The sequence below is a fragment of the Dipodomys ordii genome, unplaced genomic scaffold (assembly GCF_000151885.1).
Source record: "Dipodomys ordii isolate 6190 unplaced genomic scaffold, Dord_2.0 Scaffold136, whole genome shotgun sequence".
Lineage (NCBI taxonomy): Eukaryota > Metazoa > Chordata > Mammalia > Rodentia > Heteromyidae > Dipodomys > Dipodomys ordii.
The window spans coordinates 1,922,913-1,948,103 of NW_012267352.1; the positions used below are offsets into that span (position 1 = coordinate 1,922,913).

Genomic DNA, 25,191 nt, shown 5'->3' on the forward strand with positions numbered 1-25,191 from the left:
CGACAGAACTAGTACCTAAAGAGATTAGGTGGGATAATTTAGTAGTTATATTCAGTGGCCCTTAGTAGTTGTTTACTTTTCGAAACCAATTTCATCAGATCTCAGAGGAGAGCAGCAGATATAGACCAGACCAGAGATACGTATATCAAAACTCTGGGTGGCAAGCTAGAAAAAGCAACTAGCTGGTTGAGGATGAAAAGAATTTAATCATTGTACAGAGATCATCCAGAAGCCTGGGAAGCCAGGCAGGAATAAAGGTGATTAATCAGTTACTAAATCCACAAATTTACACAGAGCAAGAGTTACCCATCCTAAACAGATGTCAGGGGTTTGCCTTTCACTCACTAGATATGGGATCGTGGAGTGGATGTTGTCCCTACTGATAGAAACTGATGCTGTCAGCATAGTCCCGTGCCCCCTTCCCGGACTTTCTGACTTAATCGTTAACTTGCGGTTTCCCAGATGTGAAGGTTAAAAGGCAAATATCTAACCACTAGAGTTCACTTCTAGATCTGTCTAGTTTTGGTGACTTGAGAGTACAGTAACAAGCCAAACAAAACACATTTAAAGAAAAACCTTACTGATATAAACCTGGAATTTTAAAGACAGAAGTGACATTATTTAGATCAGACTCCAAAAGGAAGCCCTTCTTAAAAAAACGTTTTATAGAGTATCAGTGCATTTTAAATAAAAAGGGCATCGTTGCACTCTAGCTCCCCCTCTTATTTTATCTGATACACACCAATATGTCAGCCTCTGAAAACTCTGCAAAGAATTCCGAGGTCTATAATCACACTAAGAAATTGTGAAAGAAAAATCATTTTATAGTTTAGAATTTCTTAAGAAGGCTAGAAAGTTGAGTAGAAACAATAATGAATTCAGGCTTTAAAAAGTCAAGATGAATTTCTTTTAATGTCACACAGTTATTAAGGCAAAACAGAACTTCACTGTGTTCTGGTGCTTTTTTCAGATCAAACTGTCTTGGTCTCTATTTCTTCTCTTGAAAAAGAAATTCCTCACGTAGATGTTAGATTTGACGGGGGGGGGGAGAGGGGTGGAAGGGAGAGAGAGAGAGAAAGAGAGAGAGAGAGTGTGCACGTATGTGTGCATGTGTATTGGTCCTGGGACTTGCACTCAGGGCACGGATGTTGTCTCTGAGCTAAAAGAGCTAGAAAAAGGCTAGAGCTCTACCATTTGTGCCATAGCTCTACTTCTGGCATTTTGATGGCTAACTGGAGATGAGCCTCACAGACTTTCCTGCCCAGGCTGGCGTCAAACTATAATCTTCAAACTACTCAGCCTCCTGAGTAGCCATGAGTCCTGCTTTTTTAAAAAGGCAATTAAGATTCTTCTAGCACAATATTAACTATTTCAATTCTCAAATATTTTTATTTTGTAATCCACCTGTCACATATAAACAATTGTATATCCTAGATTTAGAGTTACCACAAAATTATTTGTAAAACTGGTTTAAAAATTATTCAGGAAAAATTTAAATATTCAGATTTATGCTATCTACAAATGATCTTGAATATTTCATCCATTTCCTATTTTTTAATGTTTTTCCTTGAAAAGCCAATTCAAATGCTTTATTCTCATACACTTAAAGTAGAAGAAACACAAATATCTGTGAACAGATGAGAGTGTGAAGAAATTCTAATACAACCATACAGCAGTATACCATTCAGCTAAAAGGGAAATCAACTGCTGATCCTTTAACTACAATGGATGAAATTCAAAAGCATGCAGTTGAATGGAAAAAGCCAGAGGCAAAGGATTACAGACTGCAGGAGTGTGCTTGTCTAAGCTAAAGCCTGTGTGTACAAATACAGATCAGAGCAGTGGGTCAAAGGGAGATGGAATTTAAAACACTGGAAAGTGAGCCAAAAAGTAATGACTATATAGCTATTTATATTCATTAAATTCAATTTATAAATTCAATTTATATTCATCTTAAAATGCCTGTCTTTACTGTATATAAATTACATCCCTATCTAGTTAGGGTGCAAAGGATTAAACCCAGGGTCTTGCATATTAAATAAATGCTATACCACTGAGTTGCATGCCCCAGATTTACACCCCAATTAAAAAAAATGTACATATAGTAAATTGCAGAGACGATCTTATTTTGTTCTGTGGATCCTTAGGACACAGAAAATTGTACGTATCAAACAGAACGTAAGATTCTCACAAGAAATTGAGAAATCATCAAGTAAGACATGTCTAACATGTGAGACATTAAGTAAGCTACATCCCCATCAAGAAAACAATTTTAAGTTAGATTCCCTAAAAATGCAGGCTAGCCATTTAAAAGAATAGGTACTCTTGAAAAAATCCACTAAAGTTATAACAAAATATTTTATTGTTGTAAAATTAAAAATAGACAAGCTTATATAGTTACAGTTTCAAAGCAGAATACAAATATATAAATTATTGCAGTTTTCAAAGAAAATATAACCAAACAATATCTAATAAGCTTTCTGAAACAAAATTTTAAGTTTTTACTATAGCAGTTCCATTCTCTTCCAAATATCTTAGCACAATTTTGTAAAATAAATTTCTAACACCAAAGCAAGTATATTAAAGTTCAGTGGCCATAGCATAGACTTAGTTTTAAAGTGAGGTACACTTTACACACACACTCTCCCCTCTGTAACAGTAGGAACAACATTCAAACTGTCACTTCTGAACACCTTTTCTAAACTCCTTCTTTTGGAAATAATAGGACAGAAAGGAAATACTACTTTAGATATGTTGAAAGGAAGCCAGGAATGAACAGTATAGCTGGGATAAGTTCAACAAGCACTATTTGGGGGGCGGGTAGTATTTCCATGATTGTTTAGCTTCACTTCGGTAAGGTTAAAACCGTGGACTGTTCAAAATCACTAAGATGCATTACTAATGTGGACTATTAAACTAAAAGTAGTACTTAAGGTATATATTACATTAGGTAAATGCTAAAGAATTAGATCTTGATGCTAGAGACTCTCAATATATGTTTTATGTGAAGATAACATAGCCTGAAGTTGCTTAGTAGGTTTGAGTGTGCCATAATGGGGACTGCTGTGGAAATATGAAGTAAAATGAAAACACTGAGATGTAAGACATATTTGATATTCCAAACCTAGCAACAGGTGCTACAGCCCAATTCACTCACTATACTGGTTTAAACGGTTTTCTACCCATCACCACAGAAACGTAACCAGGCAAGAATGACTTGAGGGCTTTATCTCTGATATATGCCACTTCCTTCAATAATCTTTCTACTAATCTAAAGCTAAGGATGCAGTCATATTCTAAAATGAAACCAATTATCTCTACTGTAACATCACATCTGAACAGAAGGTATTTCAAAAATTCATAGAGTTTTACACTTCTTAATAAGTATTTTAAAATACTCTTACTTTAGCTTAAGCAATAACATCATCTGTCAGTAAAGGAACTATGATAAAAAATAACACAAGAACTTTTCAATGTACAATTTATGTTTCATGGACACATAACCTTCTATGGTTACTAATCTGAATCTTTTTACTAAAACTGCACAAAGAATGTAATCTTTAAAAATCTCTACTTAAGAGCATATGTTTTGCTAAGTTAATAATGAAAGCTTATTTTCCTCTAAGATGAAACAAAAAAGCAAAAGTGGTAAATATTAACACATACAAATCCAAAAACTTACTTTAAATTGAGGGACAAACCTTAACAGTGTAAACACCAAGGAGGATAATAAACAAAAATATTTTAAATCATTTTCAATAACAAAGGATATGATAGAACTTAAGACAAAGAACTCTTCCGATAGCTATTAAAATGACAGCAAAATAGAATTTTTTGGTTGCCATTCCTAAAATCACTTTCCAACATAAGCTTGATACTTTAAATTTTTTAAATGTATATAAAAATGGGCACTTCCTGGTGAAATAAACACACATTTAAAAAAACTAAGGACATCTCTTTTCTCTAACATTTTACATAAAAGATCACATAATTGAACAAAATATCACGAGGCTGCTTGAATCATCATCTTGTTAGTGGTCTCAAGTGCATGTCTTCTTTCAAAGGACTTATTTATTTTTGGCAGGTCTGAGGTTTGAGCTCAAGGTGCTCTACTTGTTGGACCGGTGCTCTACCATTTGAGCAATGACCCCTGACCTTTCATTGCTTTCTTTTTCTGATAAGTCCTCTCACATTTTCTTAGCCTGCCTCACACTCCAATCCTACCTATGTCTCCCATGTAGTTATGTTGAGATGGGGGTCTTGCTAACCTTGTTGCTTGCACTGGCCTCAAACCATGATTCTCCTTATTTTTGTCTCTTTAGTAGCTAGCTGGGATCATAAGCGTGGTAATATGCCCAGCTCAAAGGAGTAGTTTATATGTTACTATTCGTCAAAAGATAAGACATATTCTCAAAATATAAAGTTGGATAATTTAATGGGGATCAAACACGGGGCGGCTTCCAGTATGGTAAGTAGAAGAAAACCTAATCTTTAAAGAAAAACCATCATATGGTTAAAATCACTTGACTGCAGATCTTTACAAAGATTTAACTTGTCTAATTATAAAATCAAAGCTGAAAAAAAATTATTTTCTGTCCTTGATCACATAAGCTCTGAAAAGTCAGTAATGACTGAATAGCAATCTGTGTTTTGAAAGTGAAGCCATACTTGAGATTTTCTTTGAAAACTTTCTCAACATGTACTGAAAACAGAACCGCTAAGTACAGAAACCTGCGTATGTGGTAGTTCATGCTCTCTCGTTAGTATTCAACTCTCCCTGATCCTTATTTTTGCATATATAGCAATTGCATATTCAATCACGAAAGCATGGAAATATGTATAACACATATTTAGGATACAATGCTATGCAAAATATTTCAACTTTTTTTTTTCTAGAAATTCATTTGAGTAAGTACTAGATATTAGTACCAGCACCACAGATAGTTTTAGGAGCACCTTTCCTTTGAAAAGATTAAGTAGAAGTATCTATGTGGATTAAGTCAGAGTCCCTAATTAAGATCTTAGTACATGCACATTCCCACACAATTATTGCAAACTCATTAGTAAAGCTACATACTTGCCAGAAAACTCTTTTAAGAGAGGAGCAAACATTTTCTTTGGATAACACTGTTGTATTTAGGACTGCACCATATGGCTCATGTTCTGCAAATACACTACTACTGGTATCAACTGCAACACATTGCAAACTTTTATGACTCTCCTGAAGTCATCTAAACAGAAGTCCAAATATGTGCAACCACATTTGCTCATAATATTAATGAATTATGCCCAAAAGAGTAAATTCAAAAGGTAACCATAACAACTAAACACTAAAATACTTATCGGCATGACCAGAACACGTCTTTAATCCAACTTGTAAATTTAGACACTTTCGAACTGCCACACATTCGGTTTAAAGCTTATCAAAACTAAGGCAACACATCCACTTCACTCGTTGGATTTTTTAAGTTCATTTTAGACGGCTCTCAAAGAACTGATATTGAAAGGGGCTTTTCACAAGCACTTTGACTGTTTAGCTTATTTCAAAGAAAAACAAAAAAATTAATGGCATATCAACATACTTTCAAGGAGATTTAATACATTTTAGATATACAAAGTAGCTTTCAACTGGATGGACACTTTTTTTTGAATAGTCAAATACTGTTTGTGTTTAAGATTGAAATCTGACCCAAGCCCAGGACTGGCTGTCAGATTTAAGGCAGCCGTCATCTGTATCTTTATACACGAAGCTGCCAAGTTAATGGAGTTTCTTTGAGATTCTTTCGAGCATAGAGAAATAGGAAAATACATTCTAAGTACCATTTAAGGACCATGGATATACTCTTTACTATAGCATAAAATTTACCTAGTTGTTTTAGATAACCTATTAGTTAAGAGTTCTGAAAACATAGGCAGTTTATAAGAATATCCTTTATATGGGCTTACTTTTGTTGAACTAGGAGTTTTCTTTTTCTTGTGTCAAGCAATTTTACCTTTCCTATTAGACTGTAAAGTTTAGAAAAATATTTTAAAATGCTTTCTTATGCACTGAATTAAATGATATTGAAAACAAAATTTGAACAGTTTAATAAGAATTTTTTGAAATGTATCTGAAGTGGCACACAGAATTTTTTTTCCAAAAATAGTACAAAAAACAATTTCAACTTGAAAAATATATATTACATTTGACTTGGAAGGGAGGCTTGGCTGACTCTGTCCAAATTCTAACATAACAAAAATCATTAGAAGTGAAGTAACAATGAACAAAATAGAAGCTGTGGTTTCTATGGGGAAATTAGATGATTATTCTCTTCTTATCCTGGGATTGCTTTAGTTAGAAAACAAAATAATGCATTTATTTATTTGATTATTTGCTACAAAAGTTATTAATTTCACCTTCCTAATTTATCAGAGAACTCAACTAGCTAGATTGTTACTCTAAAATACATTTATCTTTGAAAAGCAAAATAATAGTTGTAAAAACACTATTAAAAATAATAAAATGCAGTGATCTGAAATATGGGTGAACATATTTACACATGAAAGTGTAAATATACAGTGCCATTCAAATACATACTTACAAAGGGAACGAATAAGTACCTAAAATAGTTTTGTTTATAAAAATTTTATATTAAAATATTTCTCATAATAAATAAGAGGTGATTTATGAATTTCATTTCCCTTTTAAAAATTATCTTTAGTAGTTTAGACTAATATAGCTTGTTAATCTGCTATTGTCTCAACAGATGAATTATATTAAAATGTTTAATAAAATCACACTGTTAGCAGAACATTTAAATAGTTTTAGGTTGTGAAAGTTTGGGATGAGCATGTAGTAAACTATAGGATACGGATTCCTAAAATGAAGCCAAAGGATAACCCTAGAAGGCTAGAGTACAGGGATCTATTTTATTAGACAAGGATGTTGAATATCTCCTGAGGCTCTGCTAATTAAATAAATGATCATAAAAATATGGCCCATGAACTTTCCTCAAATTTCTTCAGTATGCATGCTTGGCAGACTAATAAAGGGTAGAGCATGTGAAGTTTGGTTCAGTTGTTTATGGGAAAGTGTGACTTCATTCCTGTTCGTCCTACTTGCAGGCATGGTAACTTGGAATAGTTCTTGAGAAGCTGTTCAATAGCAACGTGACGGACATGGAGCTCTGAGGCTAAAGAATCTTTTTCTTGAACTTGGTGTGATAACTCCTCAAAAACTTCTGCAAAAATTTAAAAAGTAGTTTCATTTAGTATACAAAGCATAAGCTCCTGATTTATATTGTAAATAAATATGTACTCTTACTAAAATGAATATATTGGGCAACTTTTCTCAATGTGACTACTTTGACACCAAGGAAACAGTGTTCTCTTCAACAGTGTTCTTCAAACAGCGTTCTCTTGCTGATCAACACAGCAAGTCTGAATACTTGACATCTCTATGCATGCATCAAGTTTAACTAGAGTTACAATCAAATAAGTGCAAACATACACAACAGAAATGGTGATTATCTCGACTACATTCATTTCTCAATTTGAATATATAGATAGGCTCAACAATATTTAATTGTCTTTGGATAAGAAGTGCCAATTGCTATCCAGGTTTGGACACTCTTCCAAGAGGCTTTCCATCATATTACCTGGAATTTCAAATCCTTGTTCCTATATCATATGCCTCAGGAAAAATACTCTAATGTTTCTATTTCCTCTTATGTATAAGATCAATAATCCGAGCAAACACCTTACAGTATTACTCTAAGAATTAAATGATATCATACTTATAAAATGCTTGATAAATATAAACTGTGATTATTAGCATTACCATTATTCCTGAGGCTATGGGTTAAGACACACAGTTAAAAAAGGTTTTTAGTTTGCTACTGACTATATAATGTATGTAAGCAACTTAAAGGTCTCAAAAGTGCAATTTCATTACCTAACAGGGAATACATTGTAAAGAAAAGGAGACAGTTGGGGGGCATGTGTTTTTAATTGCTCCTATCATATTTGATGATGTTAAAATATTGTCAGTGTTTAAGATGTGATTACATTGCCATTGTTTTGGAAAAAAAAGTCATTTATTAGAAAAAGTTCTCAAGTGTTTATAGGCCAAACAGTAAAATGTCTGGGATTTGTTTCTAAATAATCCATGCAAAATGTTGGGCAAGAGGGAAGGACATTAAAAGAAAAAATTAGCAATACTTTAAAATAAAAGTTAAACACTGGTGATGATGGTCATTATATTGGTCTCACTACTTTTCTGCATTTGAAATTTATAATTAACAACAACAACAAAAAAGAACAAGGGCTGGGAATGCATCTTAGTGTAAGAATGTTTGTCTACCATGCATGATGCCCTGGGTTTGATTCCTTAGTACCACATAAACAGAAAAAGGCAGAAGTGGCACTGTGGCTCAAGTGGCAGAGTGCTAGCCTTATTCAAAAGAAACTCAGGGACAGTGCCCAAGCCCTGAGTTCAAGCCCCAGAACTGGGAAAAAATAAAATAAAGACCAAAACAAAAAGTCAGTGGCAATACTACTTGTCTGAAAGGCCTGTCAGGGATCACAACCCCACAATGAAGAAGAATATCATGATTAAAATGTTGATAATAGGTAAAGATTTATTGTACTCTCCATTTTTGCTTAGGAAAATGAAACTAAAAATTGTATTGAAATTCTACCTCATCTAGTCAAAATGGTTATCATCAAACAACAAAATAACAAACAACAAACAAAGGCTTGTGTGTGTGGGGGAGTGAGTTATTCACTAATAGTAGGAATGTAAATTAGTCTAGCCATCATGGACATCAGTAAGGAGGTTCCTCAAAAAATACAACTGCTATATGATCCTGCCATATCATCTCTGGATATACGAACAAAAGAACTGACATCAACTAACTTACTATGGAGATACCCATCTACCCATGTTTCTAACAGCAGTGTTAAACAATAGCTAAGTTATGGAGTCCAGGCTATGTACCCATCAAGGAATGAATGAAGAAAATGCTGCACATGTAGGAAGACAAAACAGAACAATTAAGGTCATGAAAGTAAAAGAGAGACCTCTAAGGAGATGAGAACAAGAGGAAGGATAAGGAAGAATAGCAGAGGTGCAAATGATCAAAATACAAATTTAAATACTACTGAAGCTAATTATGTCCTGCCATAGGAGACTTTCTATATCAAAACTTTTCATGTTATAAAAAAAAATGTTGAAACTTATTCTTTACCTTGGATTTGCTGTTGGAGCTTTGCATTCAGTTGCTCTACTTCACCAAGTGTCATTGAGTTCACTGAAACATGAAAACATACTCATTTTAAAATCACAAAAGGGAAAGAAAGCTGCTTAACACAATATACTAATTTAAATCACTGCAGTCACCTGCCAACACGGCATTCAGCAGTACTCCAGGATTCACTCATTAACTCGTGCAGTAAGTAGCTTTCAAGTCCTGGTCACGACCCCCAATTTTCACTATCACCAGAAATAACAGGAAACACATCACGAAAAAATACTTAATTGGCCTGCTGGATTCTGGTGTCTCCTATTTGAGTTTACAGAAAGTTCTAGTCACTTTCCATCAAGCTCATTTTGACTAAACATTACATAGCTCATGACCTGCTGTTTGAGCACACTGAAGTACTGTGGAAAAAAATTGAAAAATCAATTTGTCTATCTAGTTAAACAATCTTAGATAATTCACAGTATCAAAAAATTGTCTAAAATGGTGTTCAAAGTCCCTTCTGGTTCTAAAATAATTTGGCTTAAAGTCAATTAAAATTACCTCAGTTTTTTTTTAAGTTTTTATAGAAACAGATGCAGACAAAATGAATCGTTTCCTAATTTTAAAATTAAAACACAAATCACCTATAGATTAGTAAAATGTCAGACTTTTGCTTTTAAATGACACCTCCAGCCAGCTGGTCTTGTAGATATTTGTGATATTACAATGCTTACTACTTCACAGTTGAGGCTGCTAAAGCACTGGTGGCTCACGCCTGTAATCCTAGATACTCAGAAGGCTGAGATCGCAGGACTGTGGGTCAAACATAACAAGACATAACAAGACTGTTATGTTCAATTAACCACCAAAAAGCTGGAAGTGGAGCTATGGCCTTGAGCAAAAATAGAGCTCAAAGCGGCACCCAGGCCCTGAGTTCAAGACCCAGGACTGGCAAAAAACAAACAAACAAAAAACCCCCCAAAAATAGTTGAGGCTATACTTCTGTAAAGAGTATGAACTATGAGCTTTTTAATTCATGCTTTATGGATTCCTTTGATCATGACAAAATAAATGACAGACTTACTGAACTTCAGTGGGTAGCCCAAACTCAGTATTCCAGAGAGTTTAAAACTTATTTTGGCTAAGGTGAAGCTGTCATTTAAATACTATACATTAAAATACTACACATTAAAATCCTCAACATCAGACATGCAAAAATGTAAAAAGCAAACCAAAAAAATCTCCAAAACCTACCCTAAAGCAAAAGCAACCCACTCAACTTTCATCCTTTCATTCCTTGTGACTTACATTCCTCTCTGCTGAAATGTAGATTGTGTGTCTGGATGTTAGCTTCTGGTCTAGAGATTGGCTCTTCTTTTTTCTGGGCCTGCTTGCAACTATGGGACCACAATACACTGTCACGGCATAAAGTGGCACTTGAATCTTGTAATGTAGCGAGCCCAAAGTCTGTATTTCCCCTCTGCTCCAAAATCCTTTGTTTACAGTTTGAAATGCCACTTTTACTTCCATCTATCCATTTTGCAGAATATTTTGGCACTTGGGAGTCAAACTGTGGAAGTAATTTCTTATCTGGCTTATGTCTGAAATTAAGCAGGTGATGTTGGGAGGTTTTAGAACTTTCAGAATCGGACTCCAGATCTTTATTTTGTGCATATTGTACAATCCGGTTTATCTTCTTAGTCAAAATGGTTTTAACTCCTTCATAAGAACTTTTGGGAAGCTTAGGTCGAGGAAAATCCTGGTTTGCAATTAAGTGGAATTTTTCAAAGCAGTCTCTGTGGCCCCGTAATGATTTGGTGTGCAAAAGATTAGATTTTGGAACACCTAAAGGAAAAAAAAAAGGATGAACATTCAAGAAGATAAGACATTTCTATAAGCTGCTTTACCAATATACAAATTCTAGTAAAATACAGTCCCTGATAGTTATACAGTAGAGGAAAATATTAAAAATACTGACACTGGTAATAAAATATGGCTTAATACTTTCCACTTCTGCTTAACAATATATTCAGTAATATTCAGAATAGGGAAGTCCAAGGACTTACTGATTCAATGTGAGTATTAGTCCAGAGACACCTTATTGTATACAAATGAAAGAAATACTATACAACTACACCCACAGACTCTTGTACTTCAAATGATAATGTTTTCTTCACTAATCCTCTTTAAGTACATACTTAAAACTTTTTCTTTTTTAAGGCTCAGTAACAGAAATGCTCCACCTATTTTTTTCCTTAACAAAAATACAGGTAAAGCATATTCTTAAATTAGTACTTATGTTTTCACTGGAGAGAGATAAACCAGACTGAGAAAATACACATTAATATAAGCCTTGAAAAAGTGAATGAACTGTTTAATTTTTAAAAGGAAAGTGTCTTAATGTTTTTCACATTCCCATTTCATTCCTATTAAATCTTTATCAAGATAATTTTATCTTTTCAAAGAGATGAATTATACATAATTATTATGCACATAGTAGTAAATTCATTCTGCCAAGACAGAATAGTCAGTATAATTCTCTAACTCACAAATATTCACTACATACCATAAATAACAAATATTTGTATTACTTTAAATTTTTTTTTGGTAGGTTGTCAGGCTTGAACTCTGGGCCTGGGCGCTGTTCCTGAGCTCTTCAGCTCAAAGCGAGCACTCTACCACTTAAGACACAGCACCACTTCCGGTTTTCTGGTGGTTAATTAGAGATCAGACTCTCAAAAGACTTTCCTGCCAGGGAACCAGGCAGGATCCTCAGATCTCAGCCTCCTCGGTAGCTAGAATTACAGGCATCAGCACCCAGCACTCAGCATATTACATTTTTGTATCTGAATATGTATAAGTAGACCTTAAGCATACTATCTTATTTTCTAAAATCATATACATTGGATAGAAATTTCAATATGTCAGAATATGTTAGCAAATTTTCATAAGTTCAAGCCATATTATTAAATTCAAACAGCTCTTCTTTTAATATTGAAGGTAAATCAAAGAGTATAGCTGAAAATTAATGTCTTCCAGAACTAACAGTACAAATCCGCTTGGTTTTGAAACTAAGTAAACGGACGGCCATTCAGATTTTAGTTAGCCACGTTAGCTAACTAAAGTTAGCTAAGTTATTAGCTAAGTTGGAAAAGAAAAAGAAAAAAAACCATGGCCTACTTCCTTTACTTAAAAAAAACTCACTCAAAAAAAAAAAACTCCAACTCTAAATTCTGCTAATGGTAACACAATGATTTGCATTGTAATGGTTTGAAATGAGATATAACATGCTTGTGAATATTAATTTGTTCTAACAAAGTAGACTTAGCCAATGCTAGGACTTGCTGAGTTGCCAGAATGTGTAAGTTCCCTCACACCTGAAGCTATGTGAGCAAGGCTTCTAAGCACCATTAGAGGCATGCGCAAGCAAGTGCTCTCATGAGGTACAATTAAACATTTGAGACTTGTTTCTTCCACTGTGCATAAAAATTGCTTAAAGCTTAAATAGAATTTCCTAGACTTTTCTACCTACACTGAAAATATAAATTATATTTATTACTTAGCTATTTATACTGCAATCGTGTGTACATGTATTTCTACCAGGTTGATTAGGTCAAGTTTCTATCAACGTTCAAATAAGTTAACATGTGAAACGTCAAAGCTCTAATCGACATAATAGTATGTATCTTCACACTAGGAAAATATAAAAAGTTCACAACTCTTTTTTATTGAAATAAAAATATTGAAAGTTACATTATTCTCTACAATATAGAGTTTTATAAAGAGAAAAGGCTGTTGTTACAAGTTGTAGACCAAGGGCTGGGAAGGTGGCTCAGTGGTAGAGTGCTTGCCTTGCATGCCTGAGACCCTGGGTTCGATTCCTCAGCACCACATAAGCAAAAAGAAAAAAGCCGGAAGTGGTGCTGTGGCTCAAGTGATAGAGCGCTAGCCTTGAGCTGAAGAGATGAGGCACAGCGCCCAGGCCCAGAGTTCAGGCCCCACGACCGGACCCAAGAAAAACAAAAAAACAAAAAAAACAAACTGTAGACCAAATAAGAAATGATTCTTTGGGAAACACAGATACATAGGCAAACTTAAAACTTACTTTACTAATTTTATGAAATTAGTAAATTTTACTAAATCTACTAAAGAGCTTCCTTATTCTTCAAATTCCTTTGGGTCTAATTGTCAACTGAAGGCTAGCTAGTTAATCCCTCCAGACAGTAAATGATTTCACTCTTAGTCCACTGACAGAGCTCAAAGGTATGTGAACCAATGATTTAGTACATTCTGATATATGATGCAAGTGTCTTCTTCGCTATATAAGAAAGAAAACTTTTAACACTTTGCAGGTCTTAAACTTAAATTTTATGGAATTTTTGGTACTCAAACAGAAACTTCTGAGATTGTATCTTAAAAGGTAAAACCTAAACAATGACAGTCCTTATATACCTCAGAGCTACATCCCAACAAGAGGTCAATAGAATATGGACTTTAAAAAGTTTGTTTTGGAAGTGGCGCTGTGGCTCAAGTGGTAGAGCACTTGCTTTGAGCTGAAGAGCTGAGGGACAGCTCCCAGGCCCGGAGTTCAAGCCCCACGAACAACAACAACAACAAAAAAATAGTTTGTTTCTAGCTCAATTATACTTCATAATGATTAAAGGACTCATTTTACTTATACCATAGTTTTTCTTAACCTTTAAATCTCCACACCAATAACAAGAACCAAGAAAATCAAAACGATAAGAATGCTTCTAAAATATCTACCAAGATAGAAAATAAATCATAGAATTAAAGTAGTTGTAGGTGAAGCATATAAATTGCAAACACAATTCCAAATTCATTCAGACACTTGGGAACAAATTCCCTACAGAATACTTAAAGAGTACATTTCTTTTTTGGGGGGGGGCAATGTCACTCATTCCCCTCTTTTCTTTCCCAGTTTTTCCTGACATCCCACTCACAAGCTGCATAGTTCAATTTCAATACAGTGCTTATTAAGTACCTCTGCTGCATTTGTTCACCCTGTCCCTCCGTTTCTGTGCTAAGTGTCCACCTTAGGAGCTCCTTCCTCCCCCAATCTCAGATGCTTTGATGTCCTTCTTAATAGATTTTCTTTCCCCATAAGATCTAGTAACTATAACGTGTTGAAATTCTGCTTCAGTCCATTTTCACTGCAAACAAATCATTATCACTATCATCTCCTATATAAGTCTTCCTCTAAAAAGCATTCTGTAACTAATCAAAGAAGATTTCATAACAGCCTTAGTTTTTTTTTTTTTGGCTGGTCCTGGGGCTTGAATTCAGGCCCTGGGCTCTGTCCCTTAGCCTCTCTGTGCTCAAGGCTAGAAGATATATATATGCAAGTTTCTCTTAATACTCTACCACTTGAGCCACTGTGCTACGTTCAGCTTTTTCTGTTTATGTGGTACTGAGCAATCAAACCCAGGGCTTCATGCATGCTTGGTAAGCACTCTACCACTAAGCCACCTTTTTCCCAGCCCTATAACAGCCTTTTAAATTGGCTTTTGCCTTTTGCTAAAAGGAAAGTTCTGTGGGAAATAAAGGACTTTATCTTACAAGCATCCTCAGGTCTTGGTATTTGACACACAGTATGAACTTGAGAGTGTTTACATGCATAAGGAAAATCAAAAAGACATTTTAAAGACTGCTAAACAAAATTTTGCCCATCCTACTAGGTAACTAGGATGTGTAGTTCTGTCAGGTTGCACAGATCATACTTAAAGACAATAATATTAAGTCTGTTGGGCATTAGCCCATAGTCTAAGGAAATGATGCCAGGCACTAATATAGAGATGGCATTTCTGTGACAAGAAAACTATAAAGCTTTACATAAGTTTAAGTTGAGATTTAGTACACTAAATATACAAAGAGGTTCAGTAGGAACTGCACCTCTGATTTCCTTATCTGAGACAGTTAATACTTGAAAACAATTGGATTTCAGAATCCAACCTGATAATTGTTTTGCAAACGTATTTTTAAATATCCCATGCAGTAGCAGAGAAAACAAAAAGCAAGCAAAAATAACTTATTACATTATTGAACAAAAACTACTTCTAAGTAGAAAAGAATGTTAGAGCTCATTCTATTTATAATAGCAATATGCTCGTAACTTTATAAACTCTTGAAGTGATTTTTTTCAACTCATCATTTCTATCTAATGGTAGAGTAGCAATCATTGCTTTTATCAGAGATTTCAGTGAGTTACCCAACTGACTGTTTAATTTCAATTATAAGTGTAGATAGCTCTGAGCACTCATTTGTTTCAAAAACAGGCTTTGAAAGGAAATGATTTCAAATGCAATTAAATGAGCCAATACTTCTAAGGGGCAGAGTTATAAGGAATTTCCAAACCAGTTTAAAATTTGTGCTGCAATTTCCTGCAAAGGCCATTGGAATTGGCATCCTACTTATCAGAACACATTTAAAATTTGCCTCAAAGATACCCATGTAACTTTTATTTTTGCTATAAGGTTATTATCAAAGAACTAAGACTTTAGCTGACAAACATTACTACTAGTTTTATTTTTTACTGGTTTCTTTTGGACAGAGAATATTTGAAAACTTCAGTATGTTGGTGTCTGTAAAGGGTTTTTAAAAGTTAAACTGTTATTAGATTTCTTTTTCCATTTTTATCCCAGGAGTCTTACATATTCCATTCTTTAATGCTTTAAAAACTGACTCAGAGGGCTAGGAAGGTGGCTCAGTGGTAGAGTGCTTGCCTTGCATGCATGAGGCACTAGGTTTGATTCATCAGCACCATATAAGCAGAAAAAGTCAGAAGTGGCACTGTGACTGAAGTGGTAGAGCGCTAGCCTTGAGCTGAAGAACTGAGGGACAGTGCCCAGGCCCAGAGTTCAGGCCCCACGACCAGCAAAAAACAAACAAACAAAAACAAAAACAAAAAAACTGACTAGGCTGCCATGTTATTGCTATCCGCAGTCTTTAATGCTCTCTTTAAAATAAGTTGTTTTATGAAAACTTGGTTAAAGTCATAGAAAGGCCCAAACTACTCGAACATGGATATTAAAAAAAATAAAATATTTTAAGAAAATTAAAAAAAAGTTAAAGGGATTCCCATGTTTATAGTTAATTTGCTGGTAGTAAAAATGTATTTTTTCCTAACACAGGAAGTATCAACAATGATATTCTAAATAGTACCCAAAAGAAGCCATAAATAACAAAACACTTCAAAAAATTCTACCCCATATCCCATTATCTTCGTTTTTACCACAGCCTCTTGAAGATGCTATTTACCATTTAGTGGCAATGAAGTAAACTAAGCAATATTCCTCTGTTGGTTCACCAGCTGATCCTGTCAGACAAACTGTCTCTACACTGAAGACCCATAGCTTTATATGTCATATACCTGAGTCACATTACTGACTGCCTTATCTAGGTTTACCTGTTGTTAACTAGACTTCAATCTGAATTTGATTACATATTTCACTTTCAAATATAAAGACTGGCTTTATATATTTTGGTGAACCACAAGTAGAACAAATACAATACAGCTTGCAGTTGGCTATAAAGTTTTAACACATACCCCACAATACAGCTTGCAGTTGGTATAAAGTTTGAATACATACCCCACACATTGGTGAGAAATTGGTAAGTGCTAGGTAACCAACCACTTGTACTTTTTCTGCTTTTTACTTCACACTTTGAGCAGAGTCAGAGAACTGGCAGTGTGGGTTGTCCTAAAGGGTAGGTTTATGGTTTGTTTTCTTTATGTTTGAATAAGGCAAGAAAATTTAGTTATGATTAGAGTCCCAGGATGCTAACATGATGTGAAAAAATTTTAAACATATTACCTTCAAATATGACAACCATTTATGCAACAATTCAGGTAGCAGTACTTTAAAAATTCTTTCATAGAGGCTCAAGTTTTGCCCAACTCAAATAATTTTCCAAGATTTAAGGTGTTTTATTCTTGATATGATCTTATCTTCATTGCTAAGAAAGGACATAGAAGCAAGTGCGTATATATGTATACATATGTGTGTATACTATATATACACACACATATGTATATTTATATATATGTGATGCACATATTGAGTAGTAACATTTTGTGCTTCTTTAAACAAATATTAATTATAAAAATTGGAGGAACGTCAAATGACTGCACTAAGAAAGATGAAAAAGAACAAAAAAATCACTTCTTTGTTTTTGAGAAGACCTACTTCTGATAGAAGCAAAAGAAGAAAAATACTTTAAATAAATGTGCCACACCCACAGCTTGATCCATAACTGCCCAAGTTTTGTTTGGCTTTCAGATGTCTTAAAGAGAAAAACCAGTATATGCATATACAGTTCTCACTTTCCTGATTTCTCTTATAACAAAGCAGAGGTCTGGGAAGGTAACTCAGTGGTAGAGTGCTTGCCTTGCATGCATAAGGCCCTGGTTTGATTCCTCAGCACCACATAAGCAGAAAAAGCCAGAAGTGGTGCTGTGGCTCAAATGGTAAGAGTGCTAGCCTTGAGCTGAAGAGCTGAGGGACAGTGTCCAGGCCCAGAGTTCAAGCCCCATTTCCGAAAACAACAACAAAAAACCCAAAACAAAAAAACCAACCAACCAAACAAACAAAAACACAAAGCAGAGATCTGGCAGCTACTGGTCTATACCCAAGAGCAGCTATCATGTGAAAACAGGGCATATATTCTTCAGTTCTAACCACTCTTATTACCCCCTTAATGAATGCACATGTGCCTGCATGTACCAAGTCTCTGAAGCCGTGCCAGGTGATCTGCACTATACTATGATTACACATTGATATGGGTTAGGATGGCTGCAGGGCAAATACTACTTGCCCAAATGCCACTTTGACAAACTACTATGCAGTTGATAAGCAAGCTGTGGCTAAGCCAGGATTTAAGAAAAGCCACTACTATTTAATTGAATGCCAAGCAACTGCCAGTTCCTGTCACGGAACTAAAGATGGGAAGATTAGATCAAAGTAGGAAGGCAAGAATACCAACTTCCTTCTAATATAAATACAAGCCTCTACTTCTTGTAAACGTGCCAGTTCTTCTATATACCTTAGGGAGTACCATGATAAAGGAGTCTGCTTCAGCAAACTCAAAAGCCATCCTAGCCACTCAGGAGGCTGAGATCTCAGGATTGTGATTCAAAGCCTGCCTAGGCAGGAAAGTCCCTGAGACCCTTACCTCCAATAAACTACTCAGAAAAAGTGGGTAGTACTGTTGCTCAATGGTAGAGAATGAGTTTTGAACTCAAAGAGGCTCAGGGACAGTGCCTAGGCCCAGAGTTCAAGCCCCAGGATCAGCAAAAAGAAAAAAAAAAAGCCACTGAAGTGATGGGAGACTGTTATGTTCAAGTATCAATTTATTATTTGAAACTAAAAGGTAGGTCTGGGGGCATGCCTTGAGTGGTAGAACACCTTCATAGCAAGTATGAAATTAATATCCAAGTACAAAGAGGAGGAACAGGAGAAGGAGGAAGAGAAGGCGGAGAAAGAGAATAAACTGTTTATCTCTACTTTGTTAGCAGATGGAATTATTGGCGATCAGCACTCAAGCTAATACAGATGGGTTTAATATCTTGCTTTTCCACATTTGAGAATTACAGTCTTAAAGAAAGATTCACCAACAGGTGGTCTTAGACAGATTTTAGCTTAGAGATGGTTATGTCATGATAAAAGCTTCTTTGTGTGTTAAGAGGGCAATTGACCAGTTAATCAAATCACCTTATTTCCTGCAAATGAATTATCAAGGGAAATTTCAATGACAGTTCATGTCTAAAGATAAGCCTCAACCTGAAATTGCTAAGAAACTCAAAATGTAAGTTTTTATACTGTTGGATATATAAACGGCAAATGATTTGTCAAAAAACCAAAAGATTAGCCTTCTCCCAGTGAATTCTAGTTTTTCAATCTAACAGTTGGAAAGTTGAGAAAACACCTACATAACAACTGTTTATTACTAAAATGGTTGTTATAAAAAAATAACCTTTTTCTATTTTACTCCCAGTTTTTTTTTATAACTAACAATGTCCAGCAAAACTTTATGTGAGGATGGACATTTGCTGTATCCGAGCCATAAAATATAGTAACCAGCTACAAATGGCTATCCAGCATTTGAAATGTAACTACTGTGACCTAGGAACTGAAATATTAATTTTATTTAATTTCAATTCATTTTGTTTTAAATAATCACATTGTAGATAAGCTACCAAATGGGCATTGTAAAAGGCAGATAACTGAGAGAATATGTACAGAATCCTTCACCATTTCTTTTGAAGCCATATTGCTAGACCAAGAAAGGATACTAAGTTCATAGCAGCACAACACATAAAGGGCTGTTTTCCTGGTTCATTAAAATATGTTAAACTTAAATCACAACTTTTAAGTGTTACAAATTAAATAAAATTATGCTAGAAAAACCTCTAGACCAATAGTCCAAATGATCTAAGTAGCCCTGTGCTTGATATGTACTGATATGTATATGCTTTTAAAATATATATATATATTTAATGTAATACTACTTATCCTAAAAAAGTTTCTATGCACTAAACTGTTACACTCCTAGAACATCTATTCAAATTATGATATGATAGATGCATGTTTTAAATACAAGACAAACATAAGAAAGGTAAGTTTTCTAACCATAAATGAGGCTAAAAAGATGTTATTTCATATCTTCAAAAATACTTTGCATTAATAATCAGATGACTATAGCAAGCCATCATGACAAACTAAATTTATAAACTCAAAATCAAGAAATGTGATTTTCTCATAGACAAGAAAAACAACATGAAAAAGATCCAAACTATTTACAAAAAATTTTTACAATTCAACTTCTTTGTAATTCTAGTTAAATAATTTAAATATTCTTTAAGTAACATTGTACATATTTATATAGTCATTTAAAAGCACTACAATAATTTAAAGTGACTATAAAAGATAGTAAAGGAAAAAGAAATTAACCTTGAATCTTTATTTCCAAACATAAGTATATATATGAACATTGCAGTTTCAGAAGCCATAGTAAGCTTTATACTTAAAAATGCCATTTAGACATATGTTGTCATCACGGGATGCGAAACAAAAAAAAGGCTGGTGGCAGAATGAGTTTGCAGTTTATAATGTTCCCACACAAGTGAGGGGTATCTTTAAGTGGAAAGATTTTAGTGCATCAGAAACAAGACATAAAGAATAAGTCATCTTAAACAGTAAATCACTATTTCCAACTCTCAAATACAGTCAGCAACATGAAGTTTCAAAACAGTTCTTCACACTTAACTACCAACAGCATTATAGTCAAAGACTGAATCAAAGAAGAACAGTATCAGAAGTAGGTGCTCAGTACTGGTGGTTTAGTCCTCTAATCCTAGTTATTCATAAGGGTTAGATCTGGAGGGCTATGGTTCAAGTCTAGCCTAGGCAGAAAAAGTTTGCTAGACATCATCTTCAAAAATAACTAGCAAAAAGCAGAGCTAGAGGTCCACGTGGTAGAGTGGTAGCCTACCAACCTCAAGGCCCCGAGTCCAAACTCCAATAGTGCCAAAAAAACAAAAAAGAAAGAAAAACAAAAGTAAACAGACACAGGGCTTACCACTCTCCTATGCCTGTAAGTGAAAATACCTATGATTTTTCTTTTTTTAGGGGGGGGCATTCAAGAAATTCTTATTGAAAAAAGTCTTGATAGATTAATCCAATATGAAAATACAAATTTCTCCTAAGTTCAGGTATAGTACATATATGTAAAGCAATGTATAATAACTATTCAGAGTATGATTTTTCTTACAAAGATTACTAATGAGGTGAATTAGGTATACTAAAGAGAGTAGCTAGACAAATGCTTACTCATCAACTTTACTGGATTGGTATAAAAGGAATTAGTCCCACCTTCTGAAAAAAGGTTTTCCTCTATAAATCAGAGAGTTTGTTATCAGAGAAAAATAGAAAGGATCTAAGAGCCAGTTTGACAATTTTCCTGGCAAACACTGAAAGTGGAAAGTCATGGTACCAGAACTCTTGATCTTTCCCCATCAATTCTCATTCCTGACTTTTGTTACACTACAGTTGACTTTTACTACTGGTGCCACAGTGCTGGCTTCACTGGGTTGCCTTCCTCTCTGCTCAGCAGAGGGAATAACAGTGACTTGGTCATCAAACAGTTACAGATTCTACAAGAAAACTAGGTTTACAATATTGAGTGGCTAACATGTATGAAAAAGTTTATTGTGTCTCAGAGTCAAAGACAGGGCATGGGTATTAGAAATTTATACATGTATCTCCTAATCCTGTAAGTAGACCTATTACCCTAATAATGAATTAATTACAGGTGATGACTTTTTTTTTTTTTTTTTGTCATTGTGGGGCTTGAACTCTGGGCCTGGGCACTGTCCCTCAGCTCTTCAGCTAAAGTGAGTGCTCTACCACTTGAGCCACAGTACCACTTCTGATTTTCTGGTGGCTTATTTGCGGATACAAGTGTCAGGGACTTTCCTGCTCGGCTGGCTTTGAACCACAATCCTCAGATGTCAGCCTCCTGACTAGCTAGGATTATAGGCATGAGCCACTGGTGCCCAGCCAGGTGAGGACTTTTTAAAAAGTCAATCATGAGAATACTTAAATACCCGAGTCCTCAGGTTACATTTCTTAAATTCTTAAAGTTCATCATCTTGGTTTGTATACTTATTCTAAACTAACACCTGTTCCCCCCACCCCGCAACCACTCTGATCTAGGTACCCATTTCCTAAGTACTGTGAAGTCATAGGAAAAATAAGACAACTTAGTACTATGCTCAGAGTGTGAAATCACTCAAACAAGACCCCACTGTCTTTTTAGAATATCTCTATCCATTGTCTTTGTTGTACAAACTATGCACAAAGCTTTTAAACAGGCCTGTTGATTAGGAGACTGGGCTGATTTGATATAAACAATCCTAAATGTATAAAATATTACTTTTATTTACTAAAAATGTGTGAGCTCTAAGCCAGTCTAATTGTTGTTGTTCCTTACTACAAAAGAAAAATAAAAAAAGAAAAAAATGAATTGTTTAGAGCAAATGTAGCTAAGAAAACAGGTACCCGAAATATTATCATATTACAAAAGAACATGATTCCAAATTAGTAGTTTTAAACGTACATTTTAAAGTCCCTCTTGCATTCAAGTCTACTGACTGGCATTGTGACAAAATTTGGTAACAATGTTTTAAAAAGGCTTACTAATCAAGATGGAGAATATATACTATAATTTTTGTAGTATTACCTTTGTATTACTTTTTTCTATTGACTTTTAAAAATCTTTATACTAACATTAAAAAAATAAAGAAATGAGTACCAAGGGTACTCATTCCTTCTCTTATTTCATATAATCTTAAATTTAACAAAATGTATATAATGAACTAGCTCATCATGGTACTAACGATAAAAATGTGTATTTTTTTTCAAAGCAAAGAACTGATGCTAGATGAGAAGAAATATTTACTCAATTTTTCTTACAAAAGTTACATTGGAAATTTTAATATATAAAATCTAGAATATATGTAGAATACTAAATGAAATATTTTATCAAATTAAGAATTGCTTTTGTTTTTAAATTGAGAGACAACTATAATTTCAAAAACACAGGACTTACTGTTAGATATCAAGAGCTGAAATGTTTATAATTCAGGAATATAACATTCCTCAAAAATGTCTGTATATTCTTTACACAGAATCAGTTTAAAAGTATATTTTTAAAAAGGATAGAAAAGCAATTATGAATTTTTAGGTTTCTGCAAAAAAATAATTTACCCAGTAATGCTGATTTAGCAGGAAGCCCTGGGTAGAAGAAACTGACAGAGTGACTAGCAAGGATAACCGATTAGGACGGAAGAGGACAAGCTTCTAACACTCGCAGCCTTACAATAAAACAACCATTGACACTAGATCAGTGGAACTAAGATCACATACACAGAGCCAGTGGCCAAGCTTCAAAGCACAGGACTGTCTCATTACTAGCTATGGGACTGAAGTACATTTCTGAGGTCTCTAAGGTTCAGTTCCAGCACATTTAAAATGAGTAATAACAGTAGACATCCCAGAGCTATTTTGAGTTTAAGATAATCCAGTAAGGTACTTAGTATAATCTCTGGCACTGGAAAGGCTCACAGAAAATACCTGGCACATGACAAGAGCAATCTGGTGTCTTCTACCTATCCGCCTACAAGGGTTATACTGGATCATGTCTAATTTTTGGGGGGTGGGTGGTGGGGCTTGAACTCTGGGCCTGGGTGCTGTCCCTGAGCTCTTCAGCTCATGGCGAGCACTCTACTGCTTGAGCCACAGCACCATTTCTGGAGATGAGTCTTACAGACTTTCCTGCCTGTGCAGGCTTTGAACCATGATCCTCAAATCTCAGCCTCCTGAGTAGCTAAGATTACAGTCATGAGCTACTGGCGCCCAGCTCTGTTTTTATTCATCCAAATATACACTTACATAAGGCATCAGAATATACTGGTCATTTCTATTTCCAAAGGACATAAATTTGGAGTTTTTGCTCTAGTTTAACAGCATAGTAATATAAATGCTACAGAAAAATAATATTTTAAGTCATTCTTTTGAAATTAGTCATAATTACTACATTTAGTAAAGCCAAAGTTACAGCTATTCTACACACAGGAAATCCATGGTGTTCTGTCATTTATTATTTGGTGATTACATTTCTATATATCAAGTCCTAACTGGAATTTCAAAGTATATAATCACTGTGTGCATTTCATTATAAGAACATTTTGCATCACTTCAAAAAAAAATCACAAAAATCTCAAATATAGTCAGGAAAGAATTGAAATACTGTTTTGAATCTGCCCAAAATGTAAAGGTCTAGGAAAAGAAAATCTCTTCAATGAGATGTTACAAACTTAAATTCAAATTACAGGCAAAATTTTATGTATTCAGGATTGTTAAACATTTTTTCATATATCTAAAAAAAATCAGGGTTTTAATATAATATTGTCAAGAGAAAGGTAGTAAACCACATCTTTATTGGAAGCTAGCTACTAATCTCAATACACACATTAAAGGTGTCACTGAAAAGGAATTAATAACGGAAGCAAAAGGGAGGAATAATACAGGCTCACCTCACTCAGGTACTAGCTTAGTAGACCCAAAGGAATAAAATTATACTTGATTATCAATGTATAAATGCTTAAATTAGTTCTTAATATGAAAAACATGTCTGTTAGACTTGGCAAACCAAATAAGCTATCAATTAGAAAAAACATTTACCAGGCAATATCTCATTTTTAATTTTAGCAAGAATGGGGTTAGTACTGTAATTCCTCTGGTTGTATCATTTCCCAAAACCTTCATCTTTAACAAGTCTTCAGATTTTGTACAATTTTTTCCCCTAGTCATCCAAGAAATCTACTTTGACAGTTTCCTCTAAGTAGCTGCGTGAGGTTCGCACTCTGACGTTAAAGACACTGTGTCCTTACCCTCAATATTTAGCTCAAAACAAATGTGGCAGAAGGAGAGCGTTTCTTTATCGGTTCCCAGTTTACAAACACTGCAGATGTTGTCATCATTCAGATCAATGTTTACAAACTGCTCCTCTTCGTTCATAGTGCCCCTGCCAAGAAGGGGGAGAGGAAAGTTACGCAATTTCCAGAACTTGACCCGACCGCACGCCATGCCGACAACTTCTAGGAAGGAAAATAACAAGAAGAAAGAAGAAACCCGGTGCTCAGCCCTCCTCGCCCCGAAACCGGGGCCAACCCCGGAGCACACTGTGACCTTTCAGGGTGGAAAAACGCAAAGCCAGGGCAAAGGCCATAGTGACACCATGGCCCGGGCGCCCCGGGGTCCCGGGGTGGGGGGCTCCCGGGCGGCGCTCCGCAGCCGTCCTCCTCCACCTCTCGACTTCGAACCCAGACACGGACGGCGTGGCGGGAGCGGCCGTGCGGCGGCCGGGCTTCGCCGACCCCGCGAGCGAG

General features: G+C 35.0%; 1 protein-coding gene across 1 annotated transcript; it reads right to left on the bottom strand.

Moving 5' to 3' along the window:
- Positions 1–2,339: 2,339 nt before the first annotated feature.
- On the bottom strand, positions 2,340–24,827 carry LOC105996815 (chromosome unknown open reading frame, human C21orf91). The gene is made up of 4 exons (XM_013031043.1): positions 24,694–24,827; positions 10,530–11,066; positions 9,228–9,290; positions 2,340–7,220 (listed from the first exon to the last, which is right to left on the bottom strand). The coding sequence occupies exons 1-4, from the start codon at positions 24,818–24,820 to the stop codon at positions 7,054–7,056; spliced, it is 894 nt and encodes a 297-aa protein (XP_012886497.1). The 5' UTR covers positions 24,821–24,827; the 3' UTR covers positions 2,340–7,053.
- Positions 24,828–25,191: the final 364 nt, after the last annotated feature.